This window comes from Glandiceps talaboti, chromosome 19, assembly GCF_964340395.1.
Source record: "Glandiceps talaboti chromosome 19, keGlaTala1.1, whole genome shotgun sequence".
In the NCBI taxonomy this organism is placed as follows: Eukaryota; Metazoa; Hemichordata; class Enteropneusta; family Spengelidae; genus Glandiceps; species Glandiceps talaboti.
Window position 1 is genome coordinate 13149048 of NC_135567.1, and position 25333 is coordinate 13174380.

The 25333-nt window shown below is 35.6% G+C and overlaps 1 protein-coding gene across 1 annotated transcript in view; it reads right to left on the reverse strand.

Moving 5' to 3' along the window:
- Positions 1-459: 459 nt before the first annotated feature.
- The window catches only part of LOC144449895 (DNA topoisomerase 2-binding protein 1-A-like), a 56011-nt gene continuing 31137 nt past the window's right edge, over positions 460-25333 (reverse strand). The window contains exons 8-32 of the mRNA XM_078140441.1: positions 24955-25007; positions 23862-24003; positions 23045-23160; positions 22543-22706; positions 21560-21652; positions 20875-21050; positions 19542-19874; positions 18066-18288; positions 16444-16632; positions 14488-14998; positions 14209-14334; positions 13793-13939; positions 13451-13534; positions 12680-12752; positions 12126-12348; positions 11174-11214; positions 9100-9207; positions 8709-8778; positions 7878-8260; positions 6887-6993; positions 6246-6359; positions 5275-5402; positions 4618-4696; positions 2522-2671; positions 460-826 (exon numbers count right to left, since the gene is read on the reverse strand). Of these exons, the coding sequence (XP_077996567.1) occupies positions 2534-2671; positions 4618-4696; positions 5275-5402; positions 6246-6359; positions 6887-6993; positions 7878-8260; positions 8709-8778; positions 9100-9207; positions 11174-11214; positions 12126-12348; positions 12680-12752; positions 13451-13534; positions 13793-13939; positions 14209-14334; positions 14488-14998; positions 16444-16632; positions 18066-18288; positions 19542-19874; positions 20875-21050; positions 21560-21652; positions 22543-22706; positions 23045-23160; positions 23862-24003; positions 24955-25007 (3821 nt within the window). The 3' untranslated portion in view covers positions 460-826; positions 2522-2533. The remainder of the gene's footprint in view (positions 827-2521; positions 2672-4617; positions 4697-5274; positions 5403-6245; positions 6360-6886; positions 6994-7877; positions 8261-8708; positions 8779-9099; positions 9208-11173; positions 11215-12125; positions 12349-12679; positions 12753-13450; positions 13535-13792; positions 13940-14208; positions 14335-14487; positions 14999-16443; positions 16633-18065; positions 18289-19541; positions 19875-20874; positions 21051-21559; positions 21653-22542; positions 22707-23044; positions 23161-23861; positions 24004-24954; positions 25008-25333) is intronic.

Genomic DNA, 25333 nt, shown 5'->3' on the forward strand with positions numbered 1-25333 from the left:
GTGGAAAATTTCTAGCAACAGCATGTAAGCCATCTTGTGGAAAATTTCTAGCAACAACATGTACACCATCTTGTGGAAAAAATTTAGCGACAACACTGAATACAAGTAACAAATCAACTTCTGCTTGTTCTCGTGAATGAAACTTGGACGTCTCTCAACAAACACTTACAGTACAAACAGGGTTACGGTAAAGCCAGCAAATGACAATTCGACAAATCCTATCAACCTGAACAGACGAAATGTAACTCATAAGTAATGAGAACCTTTGGTCGTCATACAATAATGTATAACAAGGATTACTAGCATTTCACTCATGGAACAAGACATTTCGTACACCCAATCAGATAATTTTAACTGCAAAAAATAAATAATTACAGAGATGCCCCAACACAATTGGAATATACAAGTGGATACAAGTAAATTGATTATGAGTTGGAAAGTAAATAATTGCAGCCATTAAAATCATCAAGTCTATGTGTAATGTTTTCATTAGAAGCCTGTTTCTCCTGCTCAGTGTAAGAATAGCAATGCTTATCAGTGTTCAATGTGATTGGGTAAAAGGATCCTGCTGTGTTTATTGTGTCTCTGTTATTGATTTTTCAGAGCTGAGATGTGTCTGAGGAATAAATGTGTCTCATTAGTGAGATACCCATGTAACCCGTTTGTACTGCCTAACTCCAATGAGGAAACTCTATCATGTTATAAAACAGAATTCGACAAGAAAGGGGGCGGAGTCACTATAGATACATGTTAATGTCTTCTTGATCGTTTGGATGGTGTGCCAATTTCTGATGCTTTTCTTTTCATCGATGAAGATGACGCCAAACTAAAGAGTGTAAAAAATAGTTTAAAAATTATATTTAATATTTGTGTTAGGATTTTAGATTTGTTTATCATTTCTGTATGTGGTGATCGGTTGATGGAAGTGTCAATCAAATTAGGCACTGCGTAAGTCGTGTGGTGATTGGTTGATAGAAATGTCACTTAAATTTGACATTCTATAAATCATGTGAACTCTGTTGATTGGTTGATGGAAGTGTCAATCAAATTGGGCACTGCATAAGTCGTGTGGTGATTGGTTGATAGAAATGTCACTCAAATTTGACATTCTATAAATCATGTGAACTCTGTTGATTGGTTGATGGAAGTGTCACTCAAATTGGGCACTGCATAAGTCGTGAGGTGATTGGTTGATAGAAATGTCAATCAAATTGGACATTGTACAAATCCTGTGAACTCTGTTGATTGGTTGATGGAAGTGTCAATCAAATTGGGCACTACATAAGTCATGTGGTGATTGGTTGATGAAAATGCAAATGAAACTTGACATTGCATATTAATGATATGAATTCTGGTGTTTCATTGATAGAAGTGCCAATCAAATTGGGCATTGCGCAAGTCTTGTGGTGTTTGGTTAATGTAAATGCCAATCAAATTGGGCACAAAATAAGTTATATGAGATGTAAGTGGTGATTGGTTGATGGAAGTGCCAATCAAATTGGACATAATGTAAATCATATGAACTCTAAATTGTATAAAATTATGCAGATTATGTAATAAATAAAAATATGTAATATCAGCGTGAACGGTACAATACAAAATTGTAAACTAACATAAAATATTTACTGCAATAAACATGAAAAATCACATTTTTTGGCATCATAAAATGACTTTCAAGTACCGAAGATTGTTTAACAATATAATGAATCGCAAATATTGCTACATAACAATCAATTAATTGGTACAAATGTAGAACAGTCGACCATCTGTACAGTAGAATCGTATTTCTATTCAAGCTAGGGGGCTTAGTACCAGTAGTTATGGTTAGTAGTAGGTTTTGGATCAAATTAGGACTCCCTAGTATAATATGATTTATCTCATCTTCATGCAACTTATGTTTGTGGGAAGACTCCCTAGTATGAACTAAATTTGTAACATTTGCTATCAGTGGATATGGTAAGATCCCCTAGCATGAAGTAGATTTGCATCATCTACAATCAGTTGAAACTGTTCTGTGTTTGCTATAGTATGACTCCCTAGCACACTTAGGGACAATCGTACAATGTCACACAAAGTTGAAAACTCCTCCCCCTCTCCCTAAACAAACGTTCACAAGTGCGACATCAAACATTCTATGATGTAAACTATGATGCAAACTGCAGCGGTCACACCACTACAATCGATGTAATGTAAAAACATGATTGTAAACACATTTAAAAACTACAGAATCCCAGCACAATATCTCACATTAGAAGTAAATTTTTATCAACTTATGAACATCTCAGTAGTAAATACAAAAGCTATTATCACTGAAGGAGTAAAAGTTTTACGTCGCAATTTGGTTATAAGTGTGAAAATGAAGTTCCGTTATTACATTGACGCCAGTCCCCCTCCCCCTAAATGAATGAAGTTTGCTTATTGAGCTTGTGTGACATTGTGTGATCGTTCCTTATACAGCTACCAGTCAAGACTGTTCTACATATGTCCCAATCAATGAATCTTTACTCTTCTTAGTTCTTACCTCCAAACAAACTCACCAGTTCATAATAACTCTAGCTTCATCAACATAGTATCTATCTGGTTCAGGTAACGGATCTAACATTAGATAATCTGCTATGTATTCTGGTTTTAAACAACGAACACCATTATCAACTAAGTCTTCCATCTCAACCTAGTAAGCAAAGATATGAAGAAGGGTTATGGATCTTACATTAGATAATCTGCTATGCATTTTGTTCTTAACACATAGTAATCTGCTATATATTCTCATCTAAACACACAACACTATTATAAACTAAGTCTTCCATCTCAACCTAGTAAGCAAAGATATCAATAAGGGTTAGGGATCTAACATTATATAATCTGCTATGTATTCTGGTCTAAACACAGAACACTATTATCAACTAAGTCTTCCATCTCACCCTAGTAAGCAAAAATATGAAGGGTTAGCAATTAACATATGGTAGTCCCTTTAAAGTTACCAACTCCTTGCTCAAAGGGGCACAAGCTGAGTTTATAAGTTTTCGGGATGTAATTTTCTTCTTCATATAAAAGGTACTCACAGTATTCTACTTACTGATGTATACTTAACCATCACTTGCAATTAAAAGGTACTCACAGTATTCTACTTACTGATGTATACTTAACCATCACTTGTAATTAAAAGGTACTCACAGTATTCTACTTACTGATGTATACTTAACCATCACTTGTAATTAAAAGGTACTCACAGTATTCTACTTACTGATGTATACTTAACCATCACTTGTAATTAAAAGGTACTCACAGTATTCTACTTACTGATGTATACTTAAACTATCACTTGTAATTAAAAGGTACTCACAGTATTCTACTTACTGATGTATACTTAACCATCACTTGTAATTAAAAGGTACTCACAGTATTCTACTTACTGATGTATACTTAACCATCACTTGTAATTAAAAGGTACTCACAGTATTTTACTTACTGATGTATACTTAACCATCACTTGTAATTAAAAGGTACTCACAGTATTCTACTTACTGATGTATACTTAAACTATCACTTGTAATTAAAAGGTACTCACAGTATTCTACTTACTGATGTATACTTAAACTATCACTTGTAATTAAAAGGTACTCACAGTATTCTACTTACTGATGTATACTTAACCATCACTTGTAATTAAAAGGTACTCACAGTATTCTACTTACTGATGTATACTTAACCATCACTTGTAATTAAAAGGTACTCACAGTATTCTACTTACTGATGTATACTTAACCATCACTTGCAATTAAAAGGTACTCACAGTATTCTACTTACTGATGTATACTTAACCATCACTTGCAATTAAAAGGTACTCACAGTATTCTACTTACTGATGTATACTTAACCATCACTTGTAATTAAAAGGTACTCACAGTATTCTACTTACTGATGTATACTTAACCATCACTTGTAATTAAAAGGTACTCACAGTATTCTACTTACTGATGTATACTTAACCATCACTTGTAATTAAAAGGTACTCACAGTATTTTACTTACTGATGTATACTAACCCATCACTTGTAATTAAAAGGTACTCACAGTATTCTACTTACTGATGTATACTTAACCATCACTTGTAATTAAAAGGTACTCACAGTATTCTACTTACTGATGTATACTTAACCATCACTTGTAATTAAAAGGTACTCACAGTATTCTACTTACTGATGTATACTTAACCATCACTTGTAATTAAAAGGTACTCACAGCATTCTACTTACTGATGTATACTTAACCATCACTTGTAATTAAAAGGTACTCACAGTATTCTACTTACTGATGTATACTTAACCATCACTTGCAATTAACTGAACTCAAACCTGGTATTAGAATATAACCCATAAACAATCCGATGACATAATTTTTTATACATATCAAAAAATGTCACGGAAATCATACTGGGTAATCAACTGTTCTAACAATGCCAGAAGTCAATTGTAATGTCATAGAAGGCATCTATCGACATTAACATTATACTGGAAAAGTTTAATCAAAGTTTTTATTAAAGTATTTTAACTTGAGTAAAACAAAGTTTATAAACTCAGCGTGTGCCACTTTAATTAAATGTGTTTTTGATACCTACCAGTTTTTCTGCAGACTTCCTTATTTTGTTCATATCTAGGAATGCATGACTGGCACCCTCTATGGTTGTAAATGGTGGCCTTGGAAATGAAACACAAAACAAACACACAATAACTATTAGTATACACATTCAAGACATAATGATCCACTTTCTGGTTCAAACATACAACTCATTTGAAGTCACTTTCTGAGTTATTTTTAGACTGGCACCAGCCCCCTGAAGTGTTTTTTTTTTTTTTTTTTTTTTTTTAATATAAAAACTTTTTTTAAGTCTTATAAATTTTTTAATGCTCTCTGTAATTCACTTTTAGTTTACATAAGGCCTAATAAAAATAATTGTTTGGTTCCGGTTACTTTTTTTTAAGTATTTAAGAAAAATAATAATAAAATCGCGCTAATCGTGAACTCACGCAAGAAATAGTGTGTGTGGAAACTGACATCAACTTAAAAAGACAATATAAAACTATTCTTCCAATCTGTAATGGCTGTACATCTGATAGGAAGAAATAAATAACACAGAGACCATTTGGAAAACAATGTAAACCCTGACACTCACACATGAAAAAAAATATATAATAAAATAAAATAAAAAATCTACCTACCCAATCGATTTTAAATTAAATGTAATTGGAACCACACAATTTTTTGTACGCCTTACCTTGAGTGAATAACTTGTGCAGCTCCAGCCTGCAGTAGTCTTTTAAAGCCATGTTCTCTTTGGACATCAACACATAGAATTACTTTCCAGCCTGCAAACGCTCCAACCTGCACACTTCTATCTGTACTCTGGAAATACACAGATTATAAACATTACAGCTGAAATAATGTAGGCTTGGTGTTTCACTTGTGGGACATTACAGCTAAAATGATGTAGGCTTGGTGTTTCACTGATGGGACATTACAGCTAAAATGAGGTAGGCTTGGTGTTTCACTCATGGGACATTACAGCTAAAATGAGGTAGGCTTGGTGTTTCACTCATGGGACATTACAGCTAAAATGATGTTGGCTTGGTGTTTCACTCATGGCCAGTATATTTTTGACACAGAGCTAGACATATTTCAACCTTCGACTAACAATAACAGAGACACAATAAACACAGCAGGATCCTTTACCCAATCACATTGAACACTGAACACTGATAAGCATTGCTATTCTTTCATAGTGCAGTAGAAACAGTCTTCTAATGAAAACGTTACACACAGACTTGTTGATTTTAATGGCTGCAATTGTTTATTTTATAACTGATAATCAACATTTGAACTTGACTTCTACATTCCCACTGTGCATGGCACCTATGTAATTATTTCTCTTGTATTAGAAGTTGTCTGAGGGTGTGTAATAAATGTCATGTTACAGAAGTAAAAGACCAAGCCATCATTATGTTAGCTGTAAAGAGGCACAAGCAAAGTCTTTCAATAGCTCACGTTATACAAGTAAAATCAACGCTATTTATTCCACAGTTGTACAATGTTACATGAAGCCTTTCCTTAGCTCACGCCGTACAAAGTCTACGCTATTTATTCCACAGTTGTAGAATGTTACATGAAATTTTTTCCTTAGCTCACTCCATACATGTAAAATTAACGCTATTTATTCCACAGCTGTAAGTTACAACCAATGTTACTTACTTGTCTAGCATCTTGTAGACGTTTTCTCCATCTTGTAGCTGCTAGTGCTAGTTTAGCAGTCTGTAATGGTAGTTTCTGGATGTCAGTTGCACTACCCCACTCATGGTCTTCCTCCTGTAATAAACAATGACATCGATATCATGACTGACAACAGTTACTGAGGGCGCTGTGTCGATTCAGTCACTGAGGGCGCAGTGTCGATTCAGTCACTGAGGGCGCAGTGTCGATTCAGTCACTGAGGGCGCTGTGTCGATTCAATGCAGTGGACAAGTTGTACATATTGTATTTATTTATCATCATCAAATTCTACTTGTACACTTTGATTTTTACCGCTGATCTAATGTTGACGTTAACGCGGTTCAAACAACAAGAAAAGACATTGTTGCTATCTTGGGTGATTGTGTTACTAAATCGAAATCCATTGTTACAGATGTTTACTAGTAACCACATAGTAACTACATAGTAACTACATAGTAACCACATAGTAACTACATAGTAACTACATAGTAACCACATAGTAACCCCATAGTAACCACATAGTAACCACATAGTAACCACATAGTAACCACATAGTAACAACATATTAACCCCATAGTAACCCCATAGCTAGCAATAAGTGTATAATACCATATTACACTCACCTGTACAAATTCTCGTGATTGTCTGCAAGCCTCTAAGTAAGATTTATGTAGAACCCATTTACCAGAAGCTAGGGCTGCTAAATACTTCTCATTACGAGTAGGGTTACCTAGGTGAGGAAAGAAAGTTAATGATGTAAGATATGGGGTTACCTAGGTGAGGAAAGAAAGGTATTGATGTAAGATATGGGGTTACCTAGGTGAGAAAAGAAAGTTAATGATGTAAGATATGGGGTTACCTAGGTGAGGAAAGAAAAGTAATGATGTAAGACATGTAGCGAGTTCAAGGTAAAAACTACATGTATATGAAATCTGTTAGTAATGTATCAATGTCACTGGTGCTGTGACTACTGCACCAGCTCTCATCTACTGTAGGAGTTACTGCAGCACAACACCAGTGACGTGAACATTCTAGCTAACAAATCTTATATCGTTTTTAACAAGAACTCATCCAGGGTCATCCTAAAAATAGGATAATTCATGTATGTGTATGTGTACATACAGGTAATGATTATTACACACAAAGAAATAGTAATTCATGTGTTTTCTTATTATATATTTACACCTAGTTGTATGACTACAAAACACAACACAACACAGCACAACACAACACAACACAACACAACACAACACAACACAGCACAGCACAGCACAACACAACACAACACAACACAACACGACATGATATGACACAATACAACACAACATAGCACAGTAGAGCACAGCACAAGACAATTCTACATAACACATTGCAACACAACACAACACACCACACTTACCATATGTACACAAACTTATATCTACCATCAACATGCATGAGTACACGTACTGTCACAGAACTGAGTCTCACTAGCAGTACTCCCTAACTCAATGACCATCGTACAATGCAATGCAACGCAACACAATACAACACAACACACCAAAACACAACACCACACCACACCATACAACACAACACACTTACCATGTACACAAACTTATCAATTAAACTTACCAACTACAACATGTGTACATGTGCTATCATAATACTGGGTTTCACTAACAGTACCCCCTAACTCCTCAATTAATCCACTATAATCAATCTTTTCCTGTTGAGTCATTGATGACAGTAAAAATCTTGGCTTCTCAGGCGGTTTATACGCTCTCTCTTCTGGCGCCATGGCAACAGCAGGTCGTGCCAACGGCAGTCTAACTGGAGGAGCTTCAGGAGTGGAGGAGATATTGTGCTCCTCTTCATTATCTTGTCCTGTTTCTTCATCTTCATCTTCATTTTGTGTTTCTTCCTCCTTATCATTCTCATCTCGTACATCGTCATCATCTTCTGTTTGAATGCTGTTTCCACCTTGTAGCTTTTCCATTATTTTCAGTCTTTCTTCTCTATAAAGTGAGCAGAGTTAGACAAAAAATATTCATTTCAAACAAAATAATGAGTAATAATAATAATAATAATCTTTTATTTATACTGGATAGTTCTTTAAGTATATAAACACTTGTCTCCCAAGAAGTCCAGTGAGGGCCATCCCTCATGGGTTCAGTGTTAATGCAGAAGGAAACCGGAGTACCCGGGGAAAACATGCGTTGGTCGGTACAGTCAAACTGAACGACACTCTTCTTACTTACAGCGTGGTAAATTTAATCGAGCCCTGAATGGGGTTCGAACCCCGACCGCAGTGGTAAGAGGCAAGTGGTTTAACTACTCAGCCACCGACAACCCTACATGTACATGTTTTTGCTTTTTAAAACATTTTTTTTAAAATGAGGTCACCCTTTTCTTGAAACCTTAGATGGTATTTTCATTAAGTGACTCATTATTTTGTAACCTTACCTTCCAGTTGGATCGTCCCATGTTATCTGTACTGTCTGTGAGGCTTCTGGAGGTGCTTCATTATAGTTGCCTAGCAACAAAGAATGTAAAAAAATCACATAGAAAGATTAGGATCACATTTGATATCTGAGGGATTCATTTCAGAAAATATTCATCATTAAAGTGTTTTCTCTTTCACATTTATTACAATATTTCCTCGATGTTGGAATATATTTGGAATTATATTAAACAAAGAAATTGGAAAAGGTGTCCATAAAATCAGATGATGCATGACTGTACTGTTTTCCTAACATTTGGCAAAGTACAACCTTAGTCGTTACAACTATATATGTACATATTTCAGAGTAGACAGTGTCTTAGCACCACTAGTACTACGGTCGTTAGTACTTACTTTTTCTACTCTGTAGTCTAGTAGACCGTGTCTTAGCACCACTAGAACTTTCAGTAGCACTGCTATCCTGGTCTTGTCCATGTACACCACTATTATTACCAGTACTGTCTGGGACAGGAACATAAACAAGACAAAGTTACGACTTTGGTAACTGAACCTTCAGTTTACTAAGGGATGATTGCACAATGTCACACAAGCTCAATAAGCAAACTTCATTCATTTAGACAAAAATCCTCCCCCTCCTAAACGGACATTCACAAGTGCGACATCAACACGTTTATATATGAGGTAAACCATAATGAAAACTGTAGCACTAACACCACTACAATCGATGCAGTGTAAAACCATGCGACAGGGACACAAACAGTACAAAGTTACTTATTTATTCATTCATGATTGTGTTAGTAAAAACAAAAGATTACATAGTTTGACCACTAGGAGTACTTGTTCAGAGACAGCTTTTGTGATGGTGGTACAGGGGTGAACAAATCATTTTGTGAACTGGTGGTGCCCAGACCAGTGCCTTAAAAAATCCAGTGGTCCTGCTGAAAGAATTAGTGGTACAAGGTAAAATTTGTGTGGTCTGCCCCAAAAAATCGCTAGTCCTGGACCCAGGACCAGTGGATTTGTTCACCCCTGTGGTATGTGAGAGAGGAACTTTTTAAATCAGTACAGAACCAGGGTTCGTACACTTAAAGCAAAACAAAATTCCAGGACTTTCCAGGGGTTTTTCGTCAGTTTTCCAGGGGTATTCATATTGATTTTGGCCATTTTCCAGGGGTGTTGACACTAAAGTATATTTTTTGAATGACATCTAATTGTCTGATGTGGACGAGAAAAATCAACAACAGTTCCCATATGTCACAAAACATTCTAAAGACAATCCACACTATGCAAGATATTGGTTTCAAAACCACATTTACATGCTAAGATTAACGGAGAAACCTCTGTCCTACCCCCAAAGTAGCCGTTTCGTCAAGCTGGTGCATTGATCGTGTAAGATTGAGTCGCAGCATTCGTCAGTCTAATTCAGACATATCCAGAAAAATAAATCAAAAACTAAAGTTTGTCCTCGTTATTGTATGGTTTGATGTTACTAGATTTATAAGTCACCTAAAATAATTTTTTTCTTCAAAATTTTGAATAAAAACGTCATTTACGTAACGAAATTTCGAGCTATGAATAACTGAATACATTCATCGCTTGCGTCTCGATGTTTATGTACAGATGCCACGAGTTGCGGAACATCGCGATTTCTCAACTCAACTTGACCATTGACGAATGTTACTGTACCGACAACATAAAACAGTAGTTTATTCTTTTAGAACATGTAACACAAATACCCATTTATCGACGAAATAAAAGTCACAACCCGGAAATTCAACTGCACTTCCCTAGGCCCTAGTATTGCCATGCCTAGTGCCTGAGCTTGTAGTATGTCGACTCGTGCGCCGAACTTGTAACAATTTCTAATCGAGGTTGATGATGCTTTGATACTCGCTATACTGTTACGATAATCTTGTTAACAGACCTACTGTACATGTTACCCCCGGCCGGGACTGTTACAATATCATGTCCCTGAAATGACGACTGGGAGATGAACGGAGTAGCAATATACGCAAGATCGAAAGAAACACTGCGGCACCCATTCAACTAATCATAGGAACGGTCTGTGGGGCAAAGTGTCTCGTGGAACGATCGCTTGACTGTCTGGGTTCAATCGGTGTGAATTTTAATTCATCACCCAGCGTGGCGAAAGACTTTGAAAATATTTTTGCGATTTCACATTTACAAGATTCAGAATCATATGAATGGGTGGCTCGAGCATGGACATGATGATCGTCAATATTAATCGATTGATTGAACATGATCATTTTCCAGGGTTTTCCAGGGGTAGGGCGTATTTTTCCAGGGTTTTCCAGGGCTTTCCAGGGAGGGTTTGAAATTCCAGGGTTTTCCAGGGTTTTCCAGGACCGTGCGAACCCTGAGAACTCAGCTTACAGAGAGGGATGGAATCAAAAGAATTACAGTAAGTTTTTGCTACTTCACATGAAGAAAAATATGTTTTACTTACTGTTCAGTCTTCTGCTTTTCCTCCGTGTTCCTTTGTTTGTCCTTTACAAAGATACAAAAGTTAAGATTTAGTGTTTGTCAAACAGTTAAAAGATTTTCTACCTGGTTTGTTATTGCCAATATCATGAAATATCTCTCCTAGAAATATGAGTCCATGTAATTACATGTTAATCCCAAACTAATTATGCACACATATAAAATGCAACGTAATAGCCAGAATGTAAAGTACACATTCTATACTGAATGCACACTAGTCACTGAGCAATCGAACACATAAATATACGATCCGATATCTGTACTAACCCCACCTGGAAACGCCCCCTCATGGTTAACTAGGCATCAGTGATACACTGTTGCTAGATGTATCAATGTCATTGTTACAGCTGTATATCAGTATTCCCTCTACAGTTTGACAGTAACAGCAATGTTTGGGTGCATGAAAACATTATGTCAACAAGTCATTTAATAACCAAATTAAAATCCTAGACATTGGAACTAGGCACTTCCACTATGACCCCTTATTAGGTTCAAGTGTCCATAACTTGGTATAAGGTTACATGTACTGAATAGTGGTTCAGTCTGTTGACAGACTGAATGTACAGTAAAAATTTCAGGTAAAGTTTTCAAGTTGTATTTGGAACAAAGTTCAATTCGATAATGAGTCATTTATTGGCAATTTCATGATTACACCACAGGGGTCAGTGAGCATGAAATTGGTCGACGATCGATTGACCGATCAATCAATTTGATTGATTTATTAATTGGTTGAAAGATTGATAATAAATCAATCAATAAATTAATTGATCGATTGATCAATCAATCAATTACATGCTTGCTGACCCCTGTGATTACACCTAACAATGGTGTTTCAATAAACAAAATAATATAACTCTTCTGATAAAAACAAAACTAAAATAAAATATTTGAGACTGGATCAATGTCTCTCTACTCACATGGCAGTTGTCATAATTTCTTCAAACTGCCTCTTAAAATCTTGTTGTATCTCCAGTGTATGTGGCATCTCGTCTTCAAGACGTTTCTCGATATCTTCATCCTCTTCTTTCTCATCCTTCATCTTGGTTTTGTCTGCATCATTCTCCTCATCATCATCACTACTACTGTCATCATTGCTTTGCATTTTACAACTTGACCTGGTAAGTCTTCTCTGCGTAGTTACTACAGACTGTGAAAAGGTCAAAGGTCAAATTGAGTTAGGGTCAAAGTTCAAAAAAGGTTATTCTCCTCACTACTACTGTCATCATTTTCATTTTACAACTTGACCAGGTAAGTCTTCTCTTTGAAGTTACTACAGACTGTGAAAAGGTCAAAGGTCAAAGGTCAAATTGAGTTAGGGTCAAAGTTCAAAAAAGGTTATTCCCCTCACTACTACTGTCGTCATTGGTTTTCATTTTACAACTTGATTTGTAAGTCTTCTCTGCCTACATCTTCTCCACAATTTTTGGCCATTTTTTTTTCGAACATGAAATAAAATAAATTTGAAATAAACTTACCAGACTCATTTTAGGGTTGTAGGTATGTGGGTAGAGAGATTCGTCTACATACTTGTTTTCATTATGGCACTGTCAAAAATAAATCAAAGAATAACAGTTATAACACACTTTCCAGCATATTGTTTTTGATATTCCGGACATCTTGTGTCAAAGAAAGTGTCAGAAATACTTACTACAACTATGTATTATACCTAACATGCATGAACCAGGTTCAACAAAAAAAATATCTCTCTCGCTGTCTGTCTGTCTGTCTGTATGTCTGTCTGTTTCTCTCTCTCTTCTCTCTCTGTCTGTCTGTCTGTCTGTCTGTCTGTCTGTCTGTCTGTCTGTCTGTCTGTCTCTCTCTCTCTCTCTCTCTCTCTCTCTCTCTCTCTCTCTCTCTCTCTCTCTCTCTCTCTCTCTCTCTCTCTCTCTCTCTCTCTCTCTCTCTCTCTCTCTCTCTCTCTCTCTCTCTCTCTCTCTCTCTCTCTCTCTCTCTCTCTCTCTCTCTCTCTCTCTCTCTCTCTCTCTCTCTCTCTCTCTCCTCACAATGCACATCTACCACAAGTTTTGCACCATTTTTTATATGAATAAATCTTTCACAGTAACAATATGTACTTAGTGCAATGTTCTGTCTGGTACATGAATACTTGTTTTTAACAAATTTGTGCTGTGAATTTCTACACACTTCTAATAGTCTTTTTCATGCAGACATACACACAATCAAATGGAAAACTACAGATTTCCATCTCCAGACTTCAATAATTTGCATATTCAAATTAACTTACTGCAGTCAGCCAATTAGGATGTACAATCTGTTTGCCATGTTCTTTAACTTGTCTGTATTCTTTACTGCTGTCATTATTACGTCCCTGAAATCAATTGAAGACATTAAATATAATAATGAAATTAGACAAAGCAACATGGCTATTTACACTGCTGAGATAAGACTGCAATAGAAAATTCTCTCCATGTTTCTTTCTTGATCTCACTATCTTCTTCCCTCCCTTCCTCTCTCTCTCTCTCTCTCTCTCTCTCTCTCTCTCTCTCTCTCTCTCTCTCTCTCTCTCTCTCTCTCTCTCTCTCTCTCTCTCTCTCTCTCTCTCTCTCTCTCCCTCTCTCTCTCTCACCTTATAGATGAAATGTGTACAGCTGTTATCATATGTCCATATATACTCAGCTCCAAGTCCTGTTGCCATGGTATTATAATCACTCTGTTGTTTACTTAATTTCTTACTAACACAGATAACAACACCATCAAGAACTCCTTTCTCTTCCTGGAAAGAGTCAAAAAGCACAAAAAAGTTACAATTCGATTTGTATCTTGTATCCATGGAAATAAAAATTGATATGTCGACAGTACCCCAATTCTGACGTGACACGTATATCTTATTCACAGAAATTTTTGTTCATTCTGCCATGGAAAAGACAAGTGACCTAAGGGGCCTTGTCACTACGAGTCACTAGACAAGTACTGCTATATAGTACATGTATTTACATATCTCACATTACACACAGATACCAAGACAGTGCAGTCTTTAAATACCTTCTTAAAGAAAACTTCTTCATCATCTGTGATATTGGATGCACTTCTACTAGCATCCTCTTGTGGCCCATTGCCAGTTCTCTCTACAGCTTTCTGCATCTGATTTGAAAACATCACATCAAGTGGCTGTATGAATAAATCAGACATAATTTACATATTAATGTCTTGATAACAGGTGTAATCATTCACATTGGCAGAAAATTCCCAATTCCAAGCACAAAAAAATTACAAGAAAAAAAAGTAACATTATAATAGTTATGCTTGGTAAATTTGACTTACCAAACTGGATTTCCTTCGTCTTCCTTTCCCCTTCTGACCAGGTGGTGTCGCTAAATATGCTAATGCATCAGTCAAATCAAACGTAGGTTTAAAATCTTTCTTGTACAGAAACGATGCGTCTACAGGTCCCTGTGGTACTGGCAGTACTTTCTTAGCTGACTTAGAACTAGATGATGTCTGTCTTTGCTGTGTTGATATCTCGACGACTCCTGTCTTCGTACTCACACTGTTCTGTTCACTATCCTTCTGAGGACTTGTTTTTTGTTGAGGACTCGTCCTTCGTTGATGTCTGTCCGTGTTATTATTACCGTTATCATTTTCAGGAGACATTTTCATTTTTTTGTCACTATTTGGTTCGTTATCTTGTCCATTTTGTCGTTTTTGTGCAGTGCTATCAGTTCTTTGTGATTTATTAATACTAGTATTTTTACTAACATTTCCCCTTGCTTCGCCAATAATATATTCATCCTCTGCTACCTTCTCTCCTCTCCTAACACATTCCAGTAACCACCTTGTTTTGAGAAGAAGAAAAAAAGAATGATTAAAAATCTAAAATAATTTTCTAATATTAGTAATCAGTTTTCAAAGTTCACAAAACATTTGTATATTAGTAGTTGTGTGTATTAGGGTGCTGAATTTATTTTTAGCTGAATATGCACAAATATTTTCTGTAAAATAAGTCTTGCTATTAAATCTGGAAATTTTCACTAAAGACTTAATTTCACTTATTTTTCTGAAAAACGAAATTGTAAAAAAAAATAGAGTAGTAGTGAAATAAGATGTGTGAGTGACACAAACAGTATTGGTAATGTCTGATGATTTCAATAAAGTACAGCAAATATATACTTAAGATGTTACTCCTGATATTTTTCTACATTCAGACAAGGTAAATGAGTGAACCCTGAATTGCACACAGATGACAAAAATTGGAAGAATGACTATCGATTGAACCCAGGCCGCATTAGAGATGATCACACAATGTCGTACAAGTTCAATAAACGAACATTGTTCATTTAGACAACCCCCCCCCCCCCCCATTAACGTTCACAAGTGCGACATCACATGTTTATATATGATGTAAACCATGATGAAAATTGTAGCAGTCACACTATGATCAATTCAATGTAAAAACATGGTTGTTAACATGAAGTTCCAACCTTTATGAACCTGTTTACTGAGATGATGGTAAACACATCAAAATACTACCATAAACCTAGCACTGTATCTCACATTAGAAATATATTTTTATCAACTTATCAACATCTCAGTAGTAAATACTAAAGCTGTTATCATTGAGGGCATGAAATTTTTCCAAACTTGGTGAGAAGTGCGAAATTGAAGATTAGCAAATTGGAAGTATGACCTTTGGTTGAACTCTGACCCCTTTACATGTACAGAGGTGAAAGCATCATTTACTTATTTACATACAATTTACATATTATGTACAGAGCTGAAAGCATGCTCATTTACTTATTTACATACAATTTACATATTATGTAAATTGTTGACAAACAACATGATTGGGCAATTATGCATCAAGATTCTTAAATCATATTATCAGCAATTTGGTAGTATAGTTACACACACGACATGAGAAATTAAACTGAATACCTAATGCTGTAAACAGTCTTGTATTTTCTGTTCAAACGTCTTCAAACTGGATTGCTTGTATTTACAAATTAATATTAATGGATGTTTATTAATCATGAACTTTTGTGAACATTGGCCAATCACATGTTAATGATAATCAATAATTAATAATTAATGATCAATCACCAATGATCATTAATCAATAATCACCAATCAATCATCAATAACAATGATCAATAATCACCAATCAATCATCAATGATCGTTAATCAATCATCAATAACCAATGATCAATGATCAATAATCAATAATCAATCATCAATGTCCAATGATCAATAATCAATAATTAGTGATCAATACTATTTACCTTTTATCCACAGCTGGTAGTTTCCACTTCACAGCTGCTAAATATTTATGACCCATTGGTTCTTGTAAGATAAGATGTGTGTTAGGTGTTACGTCATCTTTCTTTTTACGTACAAAATAATCCTGTACAATAGCGCCAAGGCACTCAGCTAAATGCTGAATGCAGTCTCTCTCAACACCTACATATTGACTGTAAAGAAACATACAATTGTCAGTCAATCAATTAATCAATCAACCAATTCACTAGTCAATCGATCAATGAATCAATCAATTAATCAATCAACCAATTCACTAGTCAGTCAATCAATCAATCAATCAATTAATCAATCAACCAATCCATCAATCAATCAATCATCTTTTTTTACACAAAAATTTTGTAAAGTGCATTAATCAAGGAATGTTTAAACACTGCCCTCTAGTGTTGGTATAGTCAAAGTTGAACTTGAGCACTGCCCTCTAGAGTTGACATTGTCAAAGTCAAATCTAATGAAAACTTGAAGGCTTGTAAACATTACATCTGCACTTGTCAGACCACCTAACTCTCTGTGAATTCTTCAAAAGCGTCAAACTGTAATTGTATGGGAGTATGGGAGTGCCAAGATATTAGAGATTTTTATGTTCAATTAATACAGCCATTATGGCCAAAAATATATATATATATTTCTGGTCAAGTGCGCATCACTTAAATACCCTTGCGAAGTCTTTTTATGTGTGTGTGTGTTTCTCCAGTCCTTGCAGTCTGCAGATCAGTGGAGAAATGCAAAAAAACCCTCCCTACTTCAGTGAAGACAACTGCAGAGCCTATTATGAACAAGCAAATGACATCTGCCCTACATACACACTTGCTATAAAGTACTAAATATAAAGAAATGTAACTGCCATAAATAGTGGATTCAGTGACAAGTTTACTGAGAATCGAAAAAATAAAAACCGCGTCATCACACCACTTTAGACAAACTGTCCTGACCAGAATCAATTCCTATTTTTATTTTTTATTTTATTTTTTATTTTTTTTATTTTTTGTATTTTATTTTTTTATTTTTTTTTATTATTATTATTATTATTTTTTTTTTTTGTTTTTTTGTTATTATTATTATTATTTTATTTTTTTTTTTTTTTTTTTTATTTTTTATTTTTTTTTTTTTTGGGGGGGGGGGGGGGGTGTCTAATATACAGATCAGCTGCAACCCAAGAGATAAGTCATGGCCATGGCATGTATGTCCAAACAAGTTCAAGATCATACGTTCCTGAATAATTGCACATATTAGTGGTATGTGGTGTAAAACCATACAACAGTTCTCCAGAACCATACTGTATGGATACGTCTTTCTTTGCCTGGAGCATTGAATCATAAAATGTTTCTCCAGAACCCAGAAATGCCTTTATTTGCTGCAGTGATCTTCCTCATACTACATCCAGTAATGGTCAAACACTGCCCTCTGGTGTTGGTACAATCAAAGTTGAACTTGAGCACTGCCCTCTAGTGTTGACATATTTGAAGTCAAGTGTAACGGAAACTTCATTAACATAATAAAAAACAAGATAGGCTACATGTCAATTTTTTGCCCTGTTAACCAATCAAACTAAACCTCTCAAAAACATTCAGTTCTACCCATTACTTACCTGATAGATATAACACAATCTTTCAGTGGTTGACAATCTTCAGCAAGGTCAAAGGGCAGGAAGAGTTCATTATTGTCGACAGGTAGGAAAGCGTCATGTTCATAACACATCTGTAGCCAGCAATTATTGACTACGTGTTTGGCTGGCAGATCTTTGCAGCAACTAATCAGAGGTACTATTGCTATATCAGCAGGTGTTCTAGATGTACTGGTCTTTATCTTACCTAAAAGGAAACACCAGATGAGAACAATTAGTTATTCAGAAACTAGCCTACAATGATCTTCTACCAACTGTATCTCTTAGCCTGTCTCAAGCAGTGCTAAAACTACAACAATCGTCTACCAACTGAATCTCTTAGCCTGTCTCAAGCTGTGCTAAAACTACAATGATCTTCTATCAACTGTATCTCTTAGCCTGTCTCAAGCAGCGCTAAAACTACAATGATCTTCTACCAACTGTATCTCTTAATCTGTATCAAGCTCTTCTAAAACTACCTACTAGTACTAGCAGCCAGTTTCTCTCTTGATCACAGTGTAATCTTTCACTCCTTAATGTTTAATTGTAAACAAATTGTTAATAAGACCAAGGCTGGCTAGTCACTACACAGATAATATGACAAACATACACTTACTTACTTCACTCAGATGGTAAACAAACAGTTCTAACATTTGATGTCAAATTAGCAACTAGAACACAATACAACTTTACAACTTTGTTTATTATACCAGATTAGATATCCTACACTGTTGATATCCTGAAGACTCTACTTAAAACTCCACTGGTGAAATGTACACTAATTACACATCAGGGAGTGAAAGATTACACTGTGATCAATAGAGAAATTTGCTGCTAGTGTAGGTAGTTTTAGCACAGCGTGAGACAGGCTAAGATGTACAGTTGGTAGAAGATCGTTGTACCAGTGGTCTTGAAGTACTATCGCCTCAACACTATGTGGAGTCATGATGGGTGAATGGTTAGAGTGGCCAGTTTTGATTTGCAGGTTGCATGTCCGAACCCTGTTTCTACTTTTTGTTTCCTGAATGGCTAAAGTCCTTGGGCAAGATTTGAACCACGATTGTACCTCAGTCTAGCATCTCGTAGTGACAAACACTTAGATTACAATTATTTTCTGGCTGAAAGTGAATGTAGAAAAACTTAGAGAATAACATAAATTATACCCCCTCAAGCATAACCTATGAACAATCTGGAAAACTGAAAATGACGACTCATATTTCGAGTTCTGCAAAAACTAGTGACATAGACACATGGGTTGTCGCAATGTAGAACGACCAGGCCCATATTTTCTGTTCAATGACAATATCTTGGCTTGTGTGCATGGTATAATAAATAGCCAAGTAGTTTTAGTCCTTCAAGACTACCGTACAGGTAGGATATGCAAAACCAAGACTTTTCTATGAAAGAAAGTCGAGTAAAAACACCAGCTGGCATCAGACGACATCAATGACTCCTCCTTACCTCCTTTCATAGTAATCATTTCTTCAGCTGATTCTCGTTGTTCTTCCTCGAAACCAACAACGACAAAAGTCCTCAGACTAAATATTCCATCTATATTTCCCTCCAACATATCCCCCTCATCTTCACCACCCTCCTCTTCATCCTTCATATTTTCATCTCCTGGCACCATAGCAACATCATCATTATCATCATCACCACCATCTCTCTTCTCAGCATGATCCATGGTAACATCTGCATCTTCTACTTCCATGGCAACTTGGTCTGATGTTTCATCTGCATCATCCTGTTGCTTGGCAACACTACTTGCATTCTGTTCTGTAGTTGTATTTCCAGCTGTAGTACAAGATGAAGGCAAAGACGTAGAGGAACAAAAATTGATCAAACTAAGAATAAACTTCAAACAATAATAATATTTTTATATAACGCTTTCCCACTCTGTTCTCAAAGCGCTTTACAATTACTACCTCTGGCACAGATCTATAGTGGCACAATGGCCCGTTATACTTCCTCAACTCCCTGGGAGCATACAATCCATTGCAGCCTTTATAAGCACATAGGATTAAAGCCTTCACATTGCAACCTATATCCTACCAGGTCCCCAATTATACAGCTGGGTTGAATTAGGCATAATATTGGTACAAATCTTGCCTAAGGACTTTAGCCACTCAGAAACAAATGGCAGTGATGGGGCTCGGACCTGCAACCTGCAGATTCCAAGCCAACCACTCTAACCATTTACCAATCATGACTTTCCAAATAAAACAAACAATCAATTATCTAGCTAACATTTTTTTGTGTTCACCTGATATACACTGAGTGGTAACAGAAGCAATTAGTATAAAATATTTTCCTGTCATAAGTACTTTTAATTGAATGAAACAAACAAGACCCAATTAAAACAAATATTCATAAAAATTTGCACATACATTAAATGCTCTTTTACCTGCAGTACTGAGGGTGATATTGTTGCCATGGGAACACAATTCTTACCAATAGTATTATATATAAGGTATTGTTATGTTATTGCCATGGCAACACAATTCTTACTGTATCTTTAGTATTCTGAGGGAGCTATTGTTATATCATTACCATGGTAACAAAATACGTACCTGTAGTATTACATTGTATGAGGTAGATATTGTTATATCATTACCATGGTAACACATGTCAATACTTCTATTCTGAGGGAGATATTGTACTATCATTGCCATGGTAACACAATACTTGTATTCTGAGGGAGATATTGTACTATCATTACCATGGTTAACACAATACTTGTATTCTGAGGGAGATATTGTAGTCATTACCATGGTAACATACTAGTAATACTTACCTGTAGTATTCTGAGGTAGATATTGTTCCATTAATGTTATATCATCATCATCTCCGTCATTGTTGTCATGTGATACAGGTTTGACCTTGGCTGTCTTCTTGTCTCTCACACTGTTGTTAGATTGTTTACTTTTCAGTTTTACAATACTTTCATTTCTCACATCGACGTCATCAACACTGAAACAGGAAAAAAAAGTTCACAATTTCAACCAATAGTCCCATATTCCTGAACTGAAAACAGAGTTCCTCTTTTGGAATGTATGTGTTATTGAAATGTTGTCAGTCTGCAAACCTTCCATCCTTTAAATCATCACATAATCTGTGGTAGCCTGAGTGGGCTACCAGCTGCAAATTATGGTAGCTCCATGACAAGAATTGGTAGTCTGTGGACACAGGACTACAAGCTGCAAATTATGGTAGCCCCATGATAAGAATTTGTAGTCTGTGGACATGGGACTACCAGCTGTAAATTATGGTAGTCCTATGACAGAAATTGGTAGTCTGTGGACATGGTACTCCTGTTAATTTCGAGAAGTTTACTAGCTTAGATGTGGAGACTGGATTTGCTGCTCTCTTAAAGTGAAGGTAAAAACAGACAATTTAGGGAAAGTACTAAGTGCTGTGAGAGTCTAACCTCTAATCTAATCTAATCTAATCTAATCTAATCTAATCTAATCTAGCCTTACCTGTTGGTATTCATGTATTCAAACAATTTCTCATCTAACTTCTCTCCTCCTGTGTAACTTTCAACCAACCACTGAGCAGTGACTACATACGGTCTATGGATACAAGACACAAGATGAGAAATATCAATGGGGTGCAAAAGTGGGGGTTGAACAATTTAATATCTGCTAAAGAAAACACAACAAAGTAATGAACATCACTTACACAACACATTAAAACATTCACTGCACTGGTACAAGAATAATTGGATCTACAAAAGATGTAACTGTATTAAAATGTGGTCAAGCATGTCATTCCAATATTGCCCTCAGTACTGTAGGTGAAAGAGCATTTATCTTTGTATTTAAAGTGTTTTTACTCAGAGAGAAGACGTTACTATCTTTTGGTAATTTTTATTTTATTTGTCATTGTGTTCCAAAAGTTACTGTAATATTTATCCTCATTTCGTCGAATGATGGGCAGTGGCCCTATTCTTATGAAATAAACTAAACATTAATATTGCTGATGGCAATTCAATACAGTGAAAGAGCGTTTACTATATTTGCTAATTTGCATAACATCCACAAGTAGTGTGACTAATATAAATGATACCATGCATGAACCAGGTTCAACAAAAAATATGGAATTTATACCCTGGTCATTCTACATCACAACAACATGCGTCGTTGTCATGACAATGTGTGTCTACGATATTACTTCTGCTGCGTTCAAAATATGAGTCAAAACACTCAAAATTGCCATTACTTTCCCCAACTTTTTTCATATTAATGGTGATGGTATAATTACATTATTGCCCAATTTTTTCATTCAGCCAGAAATACTAGTGACCGTAGAGGTCTAACGACTTGTAGTTACAAAGGGCCCCCTTAGGTCACTCATATTTTCCTTGGCTGAACGAAGAAAAATATTTGGGAATAATATCTAATTAGATCTCAACACAAAACACAGATAGTCACCCAAGACATTTAACCACAAGTTGTTTTACCTTGATTCGGAACCTTCAATTTTCTTGATGATTTCTACATCTTTTATCCCCATGACAACATGAGTAACACTGTCACCATAGTGATTAAATCTGGATCCTCCACCAATGTTGATCATTCTTTGAAGTCTCTCAAGCTCAGCTACATTGAAACCACACATGAATATCTAGAGAGAAAGAAAGAAGTCGTTAGATTTCCTTAGAATGTAACAAGAAGGGTAAAGCAAACATGTAATGTATGTATAAATATGATGAATAGCGCCCTCTACGAGTATATATAGAAAGGGGAAAAGAAACATGATAGAGAAAATTATCTTGAACAGTGTTCTCTAGCAGAGTGTGAAGGAGAGAAGTAAAAATATAATCATACTTCTCAAAACCCTCCCCTCCCCCTTTCTAATTCCCAACTCATCTTCACCGAAACTTTGGATAAATATTTTACAAGCTACGAACACACACACACCCTTACCCCACTCTCTCTGTCAGTCGCACATCTCCAACTTACCTTACATCCATCCAGAAATAGGTTCTCAGGTGGAGGTAGTTGTAAATCAACCGACATAACAGTATCATTGATAGTTGATGCCATACTAATATTACTAACATCACCGATACTGCTAACTGTAATCACAAAATAAAATTTACAATAAACAATATAAAAATAGAATATATAATTATTAGCTTATAGATATCCATATAACATTAAAGTGGCAATGTGGTTGAGGATTGAGTATTTATTTTTGATTTTTAATTTATAAAACAATTTTATCATGGCTTTCTACTTGAAAAATCAATGTGAAACAACATATGCCAAGTCTGTGTTTGTAACTCAATACATTGCAAAAGAGTGATAAATGTGTAAAAAGTTTGCTATTGTACGTACAATAACAAACTTTTTGCACATATTTTTGTTTTATGCAATTTATTGAGTTACAAACACAGACTTTGTCAATGTTTTCACATTAATTTTTCAAGTAGGAAGCTATGATAAAATTATTTTATAAATTAAAAATCCAAAATAAATACCCAATCCTCATCCATATGGCAACTTTAGTAAATTTGATTCGGCTATGGTGTTGGCATTTATCTTTCAAATATTTCCCAATATTCTATATTACATGGATGACCGTACGTTTTTTTTTTTGGAGTATCCAAAAATGGTGTTTGATCACTTCATCTAAATTTCATTTCATCACACATCAACTCATCTCATTTGAACTTCGAATGTACGACACTTAAAAAAACCACAAGTAAATGTTAACAAAAATGTTAACAAACAACGACTTCCTACAATAATACCGGTACATATATTAATTACTCACAAGCTCTTTGTCTTGACTTTTTCTTAGGTGTGGATGTCGGTCTAACGAACTCACTGGATGTACCTTGACCTTTGACCTGGCGTACAACTTTGTAAAGACTCTCATCAAGACAGGCACCTTTCTCCAGACTATCATAGAACCACTGGAGGAAAGAATGTATGAAACAAACAAACATAATCTGAAATAATGGCTTTTCATGACGAGTATAAAGTTGGCGTCAGATTCAGATTCAGATTCAGCTAGCGTCATATTGAGCGTCAGATTCAGCGTCAGATAGCCTCAGATCCGAAGACACCCGACGGACTCAATCAAAAGTGAAATAATACCGTTGAGACTACATGGAAAGACTCTGCTTCACAACATTTTGATGGACGATGGAATGTCTCTGCTTGCACAATTTTTAAATTTTAAATTCAAATTTTTAAAAATGACAACATATTACACATGTAAACTTAGCTTTTACTCCCGGCTTTTACTGACACCATGACATTATTGGCAAAACATATCAACCAACGAACATACAGTGGCTGAACTTGGGGCTATCAATGTCTCTGTTGCAAGTATTTCAACTCTATTTCACATATTTTTCCCAAATAAAAATTGTGCAAGCAGAGACATTCCATCTTCAATCAAAAGGCTGTGAAACGGAATCTTTCCCTGTAGTCTCAACAGTATTATTTCAGGTATGATTGAGTCCGTCGGGTGTCTTCGGATCTGAGGCTATCTGACGCTCAATATGACGCTCAATATGACGCTAGCTGAATCTGAATCTGAATCTGACGCCAACTTTATACTCGTCTTTTCATGACGAGTATAAATCCATCTTCAATCAAAAGGTTGTGAAGCAGAATCTTTCCCTATAGTCTCAACGGTATTATTTCAGTTTTGATTGAGTCTGTCGGGTGTCTTCGGATCTGACGCTATCTGACGTTGAATCTGACGCTCAATATGACGCTAGCTGAATCTGAATCTGAATCTGACGCCAATTTTATACTCGTCTTTTCATGTTATTAAAGTGCATGAAAATTTTGACAATTGTTTTTCCAACTAACTTAAAATTTTTCAAATTTATCTTTATATTATTAGTACATACCTTTGAAGTAACGCAGTGTAGCTTCCATTTCATAGCAAATTCATATTTTTGTCCTAAAAAAGAAATGTATTTCATTAAAAAAACAGGATAAAATCAGAATATGTATTCAAGCTGGTAGGTGGGCAGGCAGGTGGGCGAGTGGTGGGTGGATGAATAGACAGAGAGGGACAGATGGATGAATAGATGAATAAATAAATGAATAGAAGAATGAATGAATGGGTGAGTGAGTGAGAGTGAATGAATGAACGAGCAAATGAACAAAATATGAATGAATGAATGAAAAAACAAACGAACGAACGAACAAACAAACAAATGAATGAATGAACAAATGAATGAATGAATGAATGAAAGAATAAACCTAAACTGGCACTCAAAGGTC